The sequence below is a fragment of the Stegostoma tigrinum genome, chromosome 32 (assembly GCF_030684315.1).
Source record: "Stegostoma tigrinum isolate sSteTig4 chromosome 32, sSteTig4.hap1, whole genome shotgun sequence".
Lineage (NCBI taxonomy): Eukaryota > Metazoa > Chordata > Chondrichthyes > Orectolobiformes > Stegostomatidae > Stegostoma > Stegostoma tigrinum.
In genome coordinates this window covers 37,692,836-37,709,044 of record NC_081385.1, presented here as the reverse complement: position 1 = coordinate 37,709,044, position 16,209 = coordinate 37,692,836, and the positions used below count along the sequence as shown (strand labels likewise).

The window sequence follows — 16,209 nt, the reverse complement described above, 5'->3', positions numbered from 1 at the left end:
AGAATATTTAGTGAAGGATGCAGTTCACTGGATAGCTTCAGAGGAACAGAGGGATCTTTGGGTAATTATTCAGATACCTGAAGTTGGCAGACCACGTGAAGAGGATAGATCAGGACACATATGGGACACTAGGTTTCATTAGTCGTAGCATAGAGTGTAAGATCAAGGAGGTAATGTTGCAGTTGTACAGAAAGATGGTCAGGCCACAGCTAGAGTACTACGTGCTGTCCTGGTCACTTCACTACAGGAAGGATGTGATACCTCTTGAGGGGATCCATAGGAGGTTCACCAAGATGTTGCTTGGAATGAAGAAATTGAGCTGTAAGGAGAGAAAAGATAGGCTTGTATTGCTTTCTTTAGAGCAGAGAAAACTCAGTGGGGACATGACTGAGGTGTATAAGATTATGAGAGTATAGTCAGAGTGAACAGAGAGTAGCTGTTCCACTTGGTTGAGGGGTCAATCATGAGGGGGCAGAGTTTTAGAGTAAGGGGCAGAGGATTCAGAGGGGATTTGTGGGAAAAAAACTTTTTCAGTCAGTGGATGGTGGGAATCAGGAATGCACTGCCAGGGAATGTGGTGGAGGCTGGAAACTTACATTTGGATGAGTACTTCAAATATCCTAACATTCAAGAATATGGGAAAGTGCAGGAAATTGGGATTGGTGCACTTTCGATGGTAGTTATGTCAGTGCAGATTCAATGGGCTGAAAGCACATCTCTGCGCTGTATGAATCTATATTATCAAATGAATCAGTAAAACAATTATTAGTAAATTATCCATAAAAGTCTCACTTAACATTTTGAGGCAAACAATCACTTCACATTGGTTAATGCCAGGAAACCCGCTGTCCCGCTCCAATTTTTTTACATGCCTTGATCAACGGTTTTGTTTTACATTTGATAATGTTTTACACTTACGTAACAACTACAAGTCGCAGTTTTATCTTAGACTCATTGTCATGCAGCATAGAAACAGGTTCTTCAGCCTACCATGTTTATGTACACCAACAAACATCAAGCTACCCTCGATTAGATTAGATTCCCTACAGTGTGGAAACAAGCCCTTCAGCCCAACAAGTCCACACTGCCCCTTGGGGCATCCCACCCAGACCCATCCCCCTATAGCCCACACACCCCTGAACACTACAGGCAATTTAGCATGGCCAGTCCACCTACCCTGCGCATCTTTGGGCTGTGGGAGGAAACTGGAGCACCCAGACGAAACCCACGCAGACATGGGGAGAACGTGCAAACCCTACACAGACAGTTGCCCGAGGCTGGAATTGAACCTGAGTCCCTGGCACTGTGAGGCTGCAGTGCTAATCACTGAGCTACCGTGCTGCCCACTAATCTCAGTTTTGCCTCCACCACTGTCTCGTGCTGCACGTTCTATACTTCTACCATGCTCTGGGTGAAATTGATTTTTTTATATCTGCTAAACCACTCCTCAGCTTGGTAAATATTTCCAGTAAAAGTAGAGAAGTGACTGTCATTCTTTTGCATATGTCTGGGTGGTCTACAGTGTGTTATGTGACCATGAGGTCATGGGGGTGCTGTGGGTTAGAGGAGGTAGAGCAATGAGCTCGCAGGAGTTTGCACGAAATTGGCATAGGGACAATGGAAGCATGGGTTGCATGGAATGTGTGAAGGACATAGAGTGGAAGAGCATAGTTTAGACTGCAGGGTAAAAGATATGTGGAAAAGATGTTTTGATATGGCAAAAAGGTCAGAAGGGATGGTTTAGTGAGGACAGGAGGGATTGAGTTTAACAAAATAACTAGGGCACAGTCCCTGAGAACTGAGTTGGAACATTTAACTGCCCTTAACACTCAGTGCCCCAGGTGACTGCCTCCGACCAGCATCTGGGATAGTAAAGCTGACTACAGCACACAGCTATCCCTACCAGCTCTCTCAAACTAGCAATTATTCCCGAGGTTGGGTGATCAGTGCGCAAGTGGGATCACTGGGTGATCAGTGCGCAAGTGGGATCACTGGGTGATCAGTGCACAAGTGGGATCACTGCACACTTCTTTTGCACTTAAGTAACCTGAAAGTAACGTAGGTTTCTTTGAGATTAGACTTTAGAAGTGAAATGATTATAAATCTGAAAGACTCGCATTTTATTCCCATGCTCAAAGTTATTGAATGTCCTGACCAGCTGTGGAGGAGCAAACCACTCCAGCCTCATCCCTTGGTCATACCAAATATTTTAAAGCTTATTCTTAGAGCACAACTCTATCACTCTTCAATTAAATCCTGATGCTAGTCACAATTGGCGAGTCAAAGAAAAAGAAATTTTGTTTTCCGCTTATCCAAAAATAAGTAATGTTACCCTACACCCAGTAATAGCCACTCGCATAAATGTTCAGAAACTTCTTTTCTAATATTTCCTGAAAACGATTGCAACAATTTATATCAGAAGAAATCTTATTAATTGTGCGAGCAGGGGAAGAAATCAAAAGCTCATCAATTTGAAACATGACCCCTTGATTCCATCTCCACTGGGTGTCTCCAGGATTCTTTGTTTTTGTTTTTATTTGAACGAGCGGCTTTGTCTGGAAAATCAGAATCCTTTTGGTCAATCAGTAGAATGCCGAAATGCGTGTGAAGAAAAGTAGGAATTTAATTAAATGAGTGTAGGCTCAGCCTAGGGCCAAACACCAACAGAAAATATCATAAGAAAAGTGCTTTAAATAGGCCAGGTTTGGCCTTTGTGGGCTTCATGAGCTAACAAATTTTGACAGCACCAACAAACCCTATCTTGGTGCATTCGCTAATTTAGGTAAAAGCTGGATTGGAGCTTGGTTAGACCGCACCTGGAGTACTGTGTGCAGTTTTGGTCTTCTTATCTCAGGAAGCACATGATTGCCATACAGCAAGTAAAATGAACGTGCACCAGGTTTGTTCCTGTGATGGCAGGACTCTGCTATGAAGACAGAATCTGCAAATTGCACCATGACTTAAAGGAACAGGTAGGGTAGATGCAGGTGCTGTTCCTAGTTGGGAGTCTAGAATCAGACCGCAGAATTTTAAAAATACAGGGTGCCATTCAGGACCAAGAAGAGAAGAAACTTTTCACACACAGGGTGGTGAATCTTTAGGAATCCTCTACCTCAGAGGCTGTGGAAGCTCAGTCTTTGTGTTTCTTTAAAGTAGAGATTAATTTATTTTTAGTTAGTGATAGCCTAAGTTGTTATTGGGGTAATGCGGCTAAAAGACATTGAAGTGTTCAATCAGCCATGATCACATTTAAAATGCACAGCAAGCTCAGTGGGCTGAATTGCCTACTCCTGTTCCTATATTCTGACCGCATGAGAATTTAACCAATTTGAGTGTTCCAAAAGGAAGTTCCTGGGCAGATCCATTCTCTATAGTAATTGCCATTGACGGCGTTATAATTCAGAAAAAAATCAAAACTCAAAAAAATCATTTGTGGCTCAAAAATGTACCAAATGCAGCAGCTTCATTTTCAGACCAGAATGTCTGGGGCATAGGGAGAGGATAGTGTGGAGAAAGACTAAAGTTAGCATCAAGTTAGTCCACACGGTCATGACAATGCACTCATTTATTGAAAGTTAACGTTGCCTTGTTTTGGAAACAATGAGCACACCAGCAATTTGCAGCCACATCTTGGAAGAAAATTTTGAAGAAATCTTAGACTTACTTCAAAAGGTCATAATTTACATAATAGTCCATAAATTGGACAAGTAATAAACTATTGAAATAAATTAAAGACTAGAGTGTGTTAATTGAAACGAGAGAGTGACCAGAATTTTATCAGTCGAGGGTCCTGTGCTTATCCCTGAACTTATCCCAGGGAAATGAAGATACGGCTCACCCTCGCAGATAGTTCATGCAAATTTTTATTGAAAATGCTGCTTTGCTTATTGAGAAAAAGGATATGAGGAGGCAAGGCAAATGCACTGGGCGGGGTGGGGTAAGACCTGCACACAGCCTGACTTTGCATTTTAAGCTCAGTGATTCAGTCACCTGTAAAATCTTCCCATTTACCCCAGGAGATATAGTCTGGGGTGTTGGCTGTCTGAGTTGTTTTCTTCTGTAAATTCTAACATTCCCTCAATGTGAAAATATTGATTCACAAAATTTCCATCATTAAGGAAGGAATTCTAACTCAAACCCTGCTCCTGACTGATTGCTGTGAGCCTTAACCACCCCTAAGAAATCCAATCTGTTGGTGACGGTGAGGCTGACATTTCTAGGACAAGCCCTGTCTGAACTCCTACCCTGCCAGCCAGGAGTACAGTGTCAGTCCATTGCTGTTGCATGCCCCCTTCTGCTCATTTTTAGTCCCTATTCCCCCTTCCACCCTCCCCCTCACAATCAGCAATCAGCAGAAGGAAGTGGTGTTTTTTGAAAAAAAGTTCACAGTTCAAAATAATTGGATAAAATTGAACAACTTCTCGATCAGAGTCCTCATTCCTCATCAGAGCTGTTCAGCAGATTGATGTGAGAGTTCTTCTCTGAGCTCTTTAGCTGCCCCAGCTCCATTGCACCAGACTTCCTGGATTTTGTCTGTACAAACCTACAAGGAAACCATGAGATTCACAGTTTAGAGAGTAACACAATCTGTGCCACATTCCACCCTCCTGACTTTGCAGAAATGCTGGTACAGAAGTCTTAATCAGATATTTTCTGTCTGGGAGTCAATAGTCAATAGGAGTCTGCCAGTACCGTGGGTATCGATGATAATGGGAACTGCAGATGCTGGAGAATCCAAGATACTAAAATGTGAGGCTGGATGAACACAGCAGGCCCAGCAGTATCTCAGGAGCACAAAAGCTGACGTTTTGGGCCTAGACCCTTCATCAGAGAGGGGGATGGGGTGAGGGTTCTGGAATAAATAGGGGGATAATGGGCAGCACGGTGGCTCAGTGGTTAGCACTGCAGCCTCACAGCGCCAGGGACCTGGGTTCGATTCCAGCCTCGGGCGACTGTCTGTGTGGAGTTTGCACATTCTCCCCGGGTCTGCGTGGGTTTCCTCCGGGTGCTCCGGTTTCTTCCCACAGTCCAAAGATGTGCAGGCTAGGTGGATTGGCCATGCTAAATTGCCCGTAGTGTTCAGGCGTGTTTGGGGTATGGGGGATGGGTCTGGGTGGGATTCTTCAAGGGGTGGTGTGGACCTGTTGGGCCGAAGGGCCTGTTTCCACACTGCAGATAATCTAATAATCTAATCTAATAAATAGGGAATATATAGGAACCTGTTCTTCCTCTCACCCATCCCTTCCTCCCACCCCAAGCCGCACCTCCATCTCCTACCTACTAACCTCATCCCACCTCCTTGACATGTCCGTCTTCCCTGGACTGACCTATCCCCTCCCTACCTCCCCACCAATACTCTCCTCTCCGTCTATCTTCTTTTCTCTCTATCTTCGGTCCGCCTCACCCTCTCTCCCTATTTATTCCAGAACCCTCACCCCATCCCCCTCTCTGATGAAGGGTCTAGGCCCGAAACGTCAGCTTTTGTGCTCCTGAGATGCTGCTTGGCCTGCTGTGTTCATCCAGCCTCACATTTTGTTACCATGGGTATCACGCCCCTTTTGGCATTTATTAGTCATCTCTAGTTGCCCTTTATATTGAATGACAGAACATATTTAATGGGCTGAATAGCCCACTTCTGCTGTTATGTCTCCAGTGTTATGTTGATAAAGTTTCTCTTGAACTGCTACAGTCCATGTGATGAAGGTGTTATTCAGGAAAGAGTTCTAGGATTTTGACCCAGTGATGAGGTCATGTTGGAGATTGTGGGAGGGCTCGGGAGGGTGCAGTGAGGGTGTTGGTGAGTACTGTCTCCTAACTAAAGTTTCCTGTCACTGACACATTATGTGGAGGTGCTGGTGTTGGACGGGGGTGGACAAGATCAGAAATCTCATGACATCATGTTACAGTGCAACAGGTTTATTTGAAATCACAAGCTTTCGGAGCTTTGCTCCTTCTTCAGGTGTTAGTGAGTGAGGCAGTATCAGCCACATAATTTATAAGTAAAAGATCAAATTTTTTTTGATGAGGATGTACTAAACAAACCTAAGAGGCTGTTAAATCTTTAATCAGTTAAAATTGATTAATATGCATGTGTAAATCCTTGAATTCATTTCATGTCATGGTCCTGAGAGAACTAAAGGTTTTAGGAAGAGGTGACATTTTAGGTTAGACAATGCATGTTAGGTGTGAAACCTTGTTTAGAATGTATTTGCGTTTTCGTTTGGAGTCAGATTGGTTTTATTTCTAAAGTAGGAATTTATAAAATGCTCTATTGACTGACTGTCTATAAATTGTCTGCTTTTTGAATAAAATGAAATGTATCTGCAAATACAAATTCACCCCATAAATTCACGTGTGTGTGTGTGTGTGTGTGTGTGTGTGTGTGTGTGTGAGTGAGAGAGAGAGAGAGAGAGAGAGAGAGAGAGATTGTATAGCGTGGTGGAGTCACCTATAGTGTGACATGAACCCAAGATCCCAGTTGAGGCCGCCCTCGTGGGTACAGAACTTGGATGTCAGCCTCTGCTTGGTGTCTCTGTATTGTTGTGTATCCCAAAGTGTGCACCTTGCAGGATGTTTACCCGAAGATCTGAGGCAGAATGTCCTTGACTGCTGAAGTGTTCCCCACTGGGAGGGAAGGTGGAATAGTTTCTCCACTGCTGGAAAGTACTGGACAACGTAGGACACCCTTTCGGATGCATCCATGTCTGTCTTCTGAGGACGTCATTGAGGTTTATCGCCGTGGATTGCCGGAACTGGCGATCAATGAATGGACATTGTATCCTGTTCCTGTCTGGTGTGCGGTGTCCATTTATCTGTTGTTGTAGTGTCTGCATGGTTTCGCCAATATACCATGCCTCGGGGTCTCCTTGCCTGCAGTGTATGAGATAGACAATGTTGGCTGAGTCACATGAACTTGGTGGGTGGTGTCCCCACATGTGGTGGTAGTGTCCATGTTGATAATCTGACCTGTCCTGCAGAGGTTACCGTTGCAGAGTTGTGTGGTATTGTGGTCGATGTTGTTGTGAAGGCTGGGTAGTTTGCTGTGAACTATGGTCTGTTTAAGGTTTGGTGGTTGTTCAAAGGCAAGAGGTGGAGGCGTGCGGATGGTCTTGGGGAGGTGCTCATCATCATCGATAATGTATTGAAGGCTGTGAAGAACATGGAATAGTTTCTCCACTCCTGGGAAGTACTGGACAACGTAGGATACCCTTTTGGATGCATCCATGTCTGTCTTCTGAGGACGTCATTGAGGTTTATCGCTGTGGATTGCTGGAACTGGCGATCAATGAATGGAGCATTGTATCCTGTTCCTAACATACATTGTCTGACCTAAAATGTCACCTCTTCCTAACACTGATAAAACGTTCAATCCCCTCAGGACCATGACTTGAAAGGAATTTGGGGATTTACATATGCATATTAATCAATTAAAACCTTCTAACTGATTAAAGATTTAACAGAATCTTAGGTTTGTTTAGTACATCCTCATCAGTGGTATGAACCTTTGATCCTATACTTATAAATTCTGTGTCTGATACTACATCACTCACTGACATCTGAAGGAGGAGTAAAGCTCCGAAAGCTTGTGCTTTCAAATAAACCTGTTGAACTATAACCTGGTGCCATTTGATTTCTGACACTGACACAGTAAGCAGCCGTTATGATGGCTTTGAAATGACAGCCAGAATGTTGAACAAACAACAGCACAGGAACAGGCCCTTCGGCCCTCCAAGCCTGAGCCGATCCAGATCCTCTGCCTAAACTTGTCGCCTATTTTCCATGGATCTGTATCCCTCTGCTCCCTGCCCATTCATGTATCTGTCTAGATACATCTTAAATGACACTATTGTGTCCACCTCTACCACTTCCACTGGCAACGTGTTCCAGGCACCCACCACCCTCTGCGTAAAGAACTATCCATGCATATCTCCCTTAAACCATTCCCCTCTCACCTTAAAATCATGACCCCTAGTAATTGAGTCCCCCACTCTGGGAAAAAGCTTCTTGCTATCTACCTTGTCTATACCCCTCATGATTTTGTAGACCTGAATCAGGTCCCCCCTCAATCTCCATCTTTCTAATGTAAATAACCCTAATCTACTCAACCTCTCTTCATAGCTAGGGCCCTCCATACCAGGCAACATCCTGGTAAACCTTCTCTGCACCCTCTCCAAAGCATCCACATCTTTTTGGTAATGTGGCGACCAGGACTGTACGCAGTACTTAAGTCCTATACAACTGTAACATGACCTGCCAACTCTTGTATTCAATACCCCGTCCAATGAATGAAAGCATGCCGTATGACTTCTTGACCACTGTATCGACCAGTGTTGCCACCTTCAGGGTGTAATGGACCTGAACACCCAGATCTCTCTGTGCATCAATTTTCCCAGGGCTTTTCCATTTACTGCCTAGTTCGCTCTTGAATTGGATCTTCCAAAATACATCACCTCACATCTACTATTTCTCCGCCCAACTCTCAAATCTATCTATATTCTGCTGCATTCTCCAACAGTCCTCTTCACTATTTGCTACTCCACCAATCTTAGTGTCATCTGCAAACTCGTTAATCAGACCATCTATACCTTCCTCCAGATCATTCATGTATATCCAAAACAACAGTGGTCCCAACACGGGACCTGTGGAACACGACTGGTCACAGTTCTCCATTTTGAGAAACTCCTTTCCACTACAACTCTCTGTCTCCTGTTGCCCAGCCAGTTCTTCATCCATCCAGTTCGTACAGCCTGGGCCCCATGAGACTTCACTTTCTCCATCAGCCTATCATAGGGAATCTTATCAAATGCCTTACTGAAGTCCATGTATATGACATTTACAGCCCTTCCTTCGTCTATCAACTTTGTCACTTCCTCAAAGAGTTGTATCAAGTTGGTAAGACATGACTTTCCCTGCACAAAACCATGCTGCCTATCACTAATAAGCCCATTTTCTTCCAAATGTAAATAGGTCCTATCCCTCAGTATCTTCTCCAGCAGCTTCCCCATCACTGACGTCAAGCTCACGGTCTATAACTACCTGGATTATCCTTGCTACCCTTCTTAAACAAGGGGACAACATTAGCAATTCTCCAGTCCTCTGGGACCTCACCCATGCTCAAGGATGCTGCAAAGATATCTGTCAAGGTCTCAGCTATTTCCTCTCTTGCTTCTCTCCTAGGCTAGATCCCAGAGATAGTGGGAACTGCAGATGCTGGAGGATCTGAGATAACAAGGTGTTGAGTTGAATGAACACAGCAGGCCAAGCAGCATCAGAGGATCAGGAAGTTTTGGGCCTAGACCCTTCTTCTGCTGAAATGTCAGCCTTCCTGCTCCTCTGATGCTGCTTGGCCTGCTGTGTTCATCCAGCTCCACACCTTGTTATCTGAGATAGATCCCATCCGGACTTGGGGACTTGTCCGCCCTAATGCCTTTTGGAACACCCAACACCTCTCCCCTCCTTATGCCGATTTGACCTAGAGTAATCAAATATCTATCCCTAACCTCAACATTAGTCATCCAACAATTTTCTGTTCATTCAATGAAACAGAGTGTGAGATGTGTGCTAACCTCTTTCATACCTAGTTTTCAGTGTGGACTCACCAGTACATCAGTATGTAACTGACAGCCATGATAGTAAGTGCCACTGCAAAATGCCAACAGAAACACAGCGTAATGAACATGATATTTCCATGGTCAGTTTCGTTCCACTTGGGCCCACCACTGGGAGGGTACAGCACAAAGCCAATCTGAAAAGAGCAGACACATCTGTTAGCACAAATGCTTTTAAATGTCACCTCGCCCCAATGCAGGCACCATAATAGGGGATTGAGGAGGGAGTGCATAACTATGAATGTTTATGTTACTAGTCAGCACCACTTCTACCATGAGCCAGTTTTCTATAAGTGCGAACAACAATAGGCAGAATGGTGAGCATTGCAGAGAATTGAAACAATGAAAATTTCCTTGCAGACTGCTAACCCCTGAGGCACAAGACTGAGGCAGTTTCACCTTGGCATCCGTTCTCCCCCAGCACTCCAAACCTCGCGTCCCCCCTCCAGAATATGGCATAAATGCTGGTTGTCTCTTTCACTGTGTGCATCTTTGTTGCTCTATATTTCAGTGCTGGTAATCAACAAGGTGTTTGTCAAAATTTTCTTTCACAGCCATGTTCCTTTTCTCAGAGATAGCAAGAACAGCAGATGTAAGATGGTGGCAGGGTACATCGCACCTTTTGGAGCTCCACTCTGCATTCTTTTTTCTTGCTTTTCTCCTCCTCCTCTCTCCTCTCTGTAGTAATTCAATCCCGCACCAATCCCGCCATTTTAACTACCTACCTAAGGAGGCGAGAAGGAGCCAGGTCACGTACTTGCAACCGCGTGATGGAAACTGAACACACGGGCCCTGTCCAGCAGCGATGGCAGATCCAAGTGTGGGCCGAGGGATGTCGGAGGTGAGGCAGTGGGAGATGACAGCGAGAGCGGACGGCGAGGCAATGGGAGCGGGTCGATTGGCAGTGAGAGCGGGTGGTGAGGCGGCGGGAGCGGGTGGTGAGGCAGCGGGGGATGGCGGTGAGGTGGTAGGAGATGGTGTCCTCGCGATTCGAGCAGCTCCTGCACTGTTATGGAGATGGGGCTTGGGACCCTGAGATCTGCACTTTGTTTTTCTCATTTCCCTTTTGACTCCGTTAAATCTTTTAATTCTGATCTTCATTACCAATTGGGTGCCGGTGAATGGCGACTTTTTGTACTTCTGGCTGTATTTTATTTATTCCTATACTCAGGATGTGACAAATAAATAAATGTAAATCTAAAAGACGCTGGAGTCAGAGTCAACACAGTGTGGAGCTGGAGGAACACAGCAGGACAGGCAGCCTCAGTGAAGCAGGAAAGTTGACATTCGGGTTTATACTCTTCAGTAGCACTCCTGATGAAGGGTGTAAAGCTGAAACACCGACTTTCCTGCTCCTCTGACGCTGCCTTTCCTTTCTCAGAAACTTCCAATGACTCAGGCTTACATCGCATGGATTTCAACTCAAGTTTCACCCTTCATGTTTTGAATCTACCCAGGATTACAAGTATCTCCAGGACATGCAGTGTTATTCAGATTGCTGTTGCTGCTGGATTCTGTGATCCACAGTCAATGCCATCGCTGTCACATGTGCATGCTCGACTTCACTCTGCAGCAACATCAACTCACCCTCTCTCAAAGCTGTGCCCTTCCCCAGTCTCTTTTCATCCTGTGTCTCAATGAAAGACTTTTTGTTGGAGTTTGTGTGCCTTGTTGCCTCCAGCAACTTATGAACTCCAACATCTGTCCTGCACCACCCCCGTCCCCACCCTGCCATTGCCTCTCAGACTACACCCTTTGCTTACTATTATCTGCCTTCACTGCTCATAAACAAAGCTTTTCATTGTATTTTGGTACAAGTGACAATAATTAATCAATTGATCAATCAGTCAGTCAATCCCTTCCTGTCACATAGAGCCAATCCCTTACCGCCCCTTAGCACTCATACCCTTCCAGCCCTCTGAGGCCATCACTTTCTGACCCTGAGGCCACCACCCCCAAGCTCAGCCCTTGCTGTGTTTTCATCGTACCTCCTGACCTTCCCTCTCTGAGGCTGATTTTACTGTCCTCGGCAAAGGACTTAGCTTCATAGATTTACGCACCCCGCCCCCCCCGCCTGAATGAATTTCAGGCTCGCCGAGATATTGAGCAGTTTTTCCACTATTTCCATGCTCACTTCTACAGGTAGGACCCCCCACACACCCACCATCCTTGTTCCACAGATCCCTTCACCTGCTGCAGTATTCACCCTCTACTTGGACCCCTTCTCCGGCTTCTTACCTGCTCTCAATGTCTTCATTGAAAACTGCCAGTGTGACATCGGCTGTCTCAGTTTCTCAGCTCCTCTCACCTATTCCCCAGGCCCCTTCTGAAATTACTTCTCTCTGTTAGATCCAACCTTAACTTTGTTATCAAACCTGCTGACAAACGTGGTGCTGTTGTAGCCTGGCGTGCTCGTCTTCACCTTGTGGAGACTCAATGCCAACTCTGAGACTTCTTCCTATCCTCTGGACCATGATCCACCTTAGGGTGCTGTAACTCCTCACCTTCAGGGTGTTGTACACCCCCTCACCTCAGGGTGCTGTCCACCCTCTCACCTCAGGGTGCTGTATCCCCCACCTCAGGGTGCTGTATCCCCATTACCTCAGCATGCTGTATTCCCCCACTTTAGGGTGCTGTACCCCCCATCTCAGGGTGCTGTTCCCTCCATCTCAGGGTGCTGTTTCCCCCACCTCATGGTACTGTATCCCCCCACCTCAGGGTGCTATACACCCCCCACCTCTGGGTGCTGTATCCCCCCACCTTAGGGTGCTATACCCCCCACCTCAGGATGCTGTTCCCCCCACCTCATGGTACTGTATCCCCCCACCTCAGGGTGCTGTAATCCACCCCTCATTGGGTGTTGAGCCAAATGGAGTCACAGTTAGCAGGCTGGGTGGGGATGTTATGTACAACTCACCTGCCAGAACCAGGTGCCCTGCAAGATTGCCAGGCTGGTTCGGAATAACTCCAAGATGACGTTATCTCTCAGGAAAACCTCTAACATTATGATTATGGAGCCTCCGAATACTGCGGTGAGTAGCAAGGAGTGGATATGCTGATCGAGAGGGTTTCGATTTTGGACATGGAAATAAAATAAAAACCCTGCAGAAAGTAAGGGAGACATCAATAAGCAATCACATGAAGCCTGAGATGCACAGTTGAAATCACACTAATGCTGATTTCCAAAACATGAACACCTGAAGCTGGGATAATTTGGATAGTGAGTCATCATTTTCCTCCTGGCTGATTAGCTCTGATAGATTTTGGGTTTTTGTTTTGAAATCTGCTGCACTTATTTCTGATGGAACATGTCCACGATGGAAACTAAAGTTTTGCCTTTGAGGAGATCCCATTTGCTATTTTGTGTGATTTTTAGTTGAGCAGGATTTTTAATTTTTGAAGGGGACATTGGATTCTTATTTTTAAAAGAATGCCTTTGATTTAGGGACCAAAAAGACCTGTTTCTTATGTTTTCAAAAAGACTTCTAAAGAAGAGTCAGTGAGCTTGAAACTTAGCTCTGTTCTCTCTACATAGATGCTGCCAGACCTGCTGAGTTTCTCGATCAATTTCTGTTTTTATGTGTATCTACACAGAAGGTGGATACAGGGTGCAGGAATTTTCTTCCACAGTCTGACTCTGTCATGGTCCCCAATTTTTTTTCAATTCATCTGTGGGATGTGGGTGTTGCTGGCTGGCCAGCATTTCATGCCCACCCCTAGTTGACCTTGAGAAGGTGGAGGTGAGCTGCCTTCTTGAACCGTTGCAGTTCTCCTGCTGCAGGTTGACCCTCAATGGCTTTAGCGAGGGAATTCCAGGATTTTGACCCAGTGACAGTGAAGGAACAGCGATATATTTCCAAATCAGGATGGTGAGTGGCTTGGAGGGTAACTTGGAGGGGGGTGGTGTTCCCGTATGTCTGATGCCCTTGTCCTTCTAGATAGAAGTGGTTGTGAGTTTAGAAGGCTCTGTCTGAGGATCTTTGGTGATTTTTTGCTGTGCATCTTGTACATAGCACATACTGCTGCTACAGAGCATTGGTGGAGGGAGTGAATGCTTGTGGGTGTAGTGACAATCAAGCAGGGTGGTGTCAAGCTTCTTGACTGTTGTTGGGGCTGCACTCATCCAGGCAAGTGGGCAGTATTCCATCACACTCCCGACTTGTGCCTTGTAGGTGGTGGACAGGCTTTGAGGAGTCAGGAGGTCAATTACTTGCTGCAGTATTCCTAGCTTCTGACCTGCTCTTGTAACCAATGTGTTAATGTGGTGAGTCCAGTTGAGTTTCTGGTCAATGCTAACCCCCAGGAAGTGGATAGTGGGGGTTTCAGTGATGGTAATATTGAATGTCAAGGGGCGGTGGTTAGATTGTCTCTTATTAGGTATGGTCATAGCCTGGCATTTGTGTGGTGCAAATGTCACTTGCCACTGGTCAGCCCAAGTCTGGATATTGTCCAGATCTTGTTGCATATGAACATGGACTGCTTCAGTATCTGAGGAGTCACGAATGGTGCTGAACCTTGTGCAATCATCAGCGAATATCCCCACTTCTGACCTTATGATGGAGGGAAGCAGCCAAAGATGGTTGGACCTAGGACACTACCCTGATGAACTCCTGCAGAGATGTCCTAGAGTTGAGATGATTGACCTCCCACAACCCTGACCGTCTTCCTATGTGTCAGGTATGACTCCAACCACTGGAGAGTTTGCCCCCAATACCCATTGATTCCAGTTTTGCTCGGCCTTCTTGATGCCACATGTGGTTGAATGCAGCCTTGATACCAAGGGCTGTGACTCTTACCTCACCTCTGTAAGTCAGCTCTTGTATCCATGTTTGAACGAAGGCTGTAATGAGGTCACGAACTGAGTGGCCCTGGCAGAACTCAAATTAGGCATCACTGAGCAGGTTATTGCTGAGCAGGTGCTGCTTGATAACACTGTTAGTAACACCTTCCATCACTTTACTGATGATTGAGAGTGGACTGATGGGACGATAATTGGCCGGGTTGGATTTGTTTTGCTTTTTGAGTACAGGACATACTTGGGCAATTTTCCACATTGTTGAGGGATTGCCAGTGTTATATCTGTACTGGAACAGCTTGGCTAGGGGGAGCAGCATGTTCTGGAGCACAAGTCTTCAGTACTATTGATGGAATGTTGTCAGGGCCCGTAGCCTTTGCAGGGTCCACTGTCTCCAACCGTTTCTTGATATCACGTAGAGTGAATCAAATTGGCTGAAGACTGGTATCTGTAATGCTGGGGACCACTTGAGGAGGCTGAGATGGATCATCTACTCAGGACTTCTGGCTGAAGATTGATGAGAATGCTTCAGCCTTAATCTTTTGCACTGATGTTCTGGGCTTTTTCATCATTGAGGATGGGGATATTTGTGGAGCCTCCTCCTCCTCCAATGAGTTGTTTAATTGTCCACCACCATTCACAACTGGCTGAAACAGGACTGCAGAGCCTGGATTTGATCCGTTGGTTGTAGTGTCACTTAGCTCTGTCTGTCACCTGCTGCTTTTACTGTTTGGTGTGCAAGTAGTCCTGTTTGGTAGCTTCACCAGGTTGATACCTCAACTTCAGGCATGCCTGGTGCTGCTCATGGCATGCTGTCCTGCACTCTCCATTGAACCAGGGTTGATCCCTGGCTTGATGGTAATGGTTGAGTGGGGGATATGCCGGTCCATGGGGTTACAGATTGTCCTGGAGTACAATTTTGCTGCTGTTGATGGCCCATGAATGCCCAGCCTTGAGTTGCTAGATCTGCGCGAAGTCTGTCCCATTTAGCATGGTGATAATGCCACACAACACTTTGGACATTATTCTCAATGGTAATGCGAGACTTAGTCTCTGCAAGGACTTTGCAATGGTCACTCTTACCGATACTATGATGGACAGGTGCCACTGCAGCTGACAGATTAGTAAGGATGAGTTCAAGTATGTTTTTCCCTCTTGTTGGTTCCCTCATCACCTGCCGCAGACCCGGTCTAACAGCTATGTCCTTTAGGACCCGACCAGTAGTTTTGCTGCTGAGCCACTCTTGGTGGTGGACATTGAAATGCCCTACCCAGAGTACATTTTGTGCCCTTGTCATCCTCAGTGTTTCCTCCAAGTGTTGTTTAACATTGAGGAGTACTGATTCATCAGCTGATGCCCATGTTTAACCTGAAGCTAAGTGACTCCATAGGGTCCTGAGTCAATGTTGAGGACTCTTAGAGCAACACCCTCCTGCCTGTATACCGCTGTGCTGCCACCTCTGTTCTGTGACAGGACATATCCAGGGATCGTGATCGTGGTGTCTGGGGCATTGTCTGTACGATATGATTCTGTGAGCATGACTATGTCAGGCTGTTGCTTGACTAGTTTGTGAGACAGCTGTCCCAATTTTGGCACTATCCCCCAGATGTTAGTGAGGAGGACTTTGCAGGATCAACAGGGCTGTTTCTGCCATTGTCTTTTCTGGTGCATAGGTAGATGCCAGGTGATCGGTCTGGTTTCATTTCTTTGAGACTTGTAGGGATTGGTACATCTGAGTGGCTTGCTAGGCCATTTCAGTGCACAACTGAGAGTCAACCACATTGCAAGATAATAAAATGTGAGGCT

General features: G+C 45.8%; 1 protein-coding gene across 2 annotated transcripts in view; it reads right to left on the bottom strand.

The window, feature by feature from the left end:
• Positions 1 to 3,550: 3,550 nt before the first annotated feature.
• The window catches only part of tmem45b (transmembrane protein 45B), a 53,512-nt gene continuing 40,853 nt past the window's right edge, over positions 3,551 to 16,209 (bottom strand). For both annotated transcript variants that reach the window (XM_048562141.2, XM_048562142.2), the window contains exons 4-6: positions 12,526 to 12,710; positions 9,600 to 9,745; positions 3,551 to 4,543 (exon numbers count right to left, since the gene is read on the bottom strand). In XM_048562141.2, the coding sequence (XP_048418098.1) occupies positions 4,435 to 4,543; positions 9,600 to 9,745; positions 12,526 to 12,710 (440 nt within the window). In that variant the 3' untranslated portion in view covers positions 3,551 to 4,434. The remainder of the gene's footprint in view (positions 4,544 to 9,599; positions 9,746 to 12,525; positions 12,711 to 16,209) is intronic.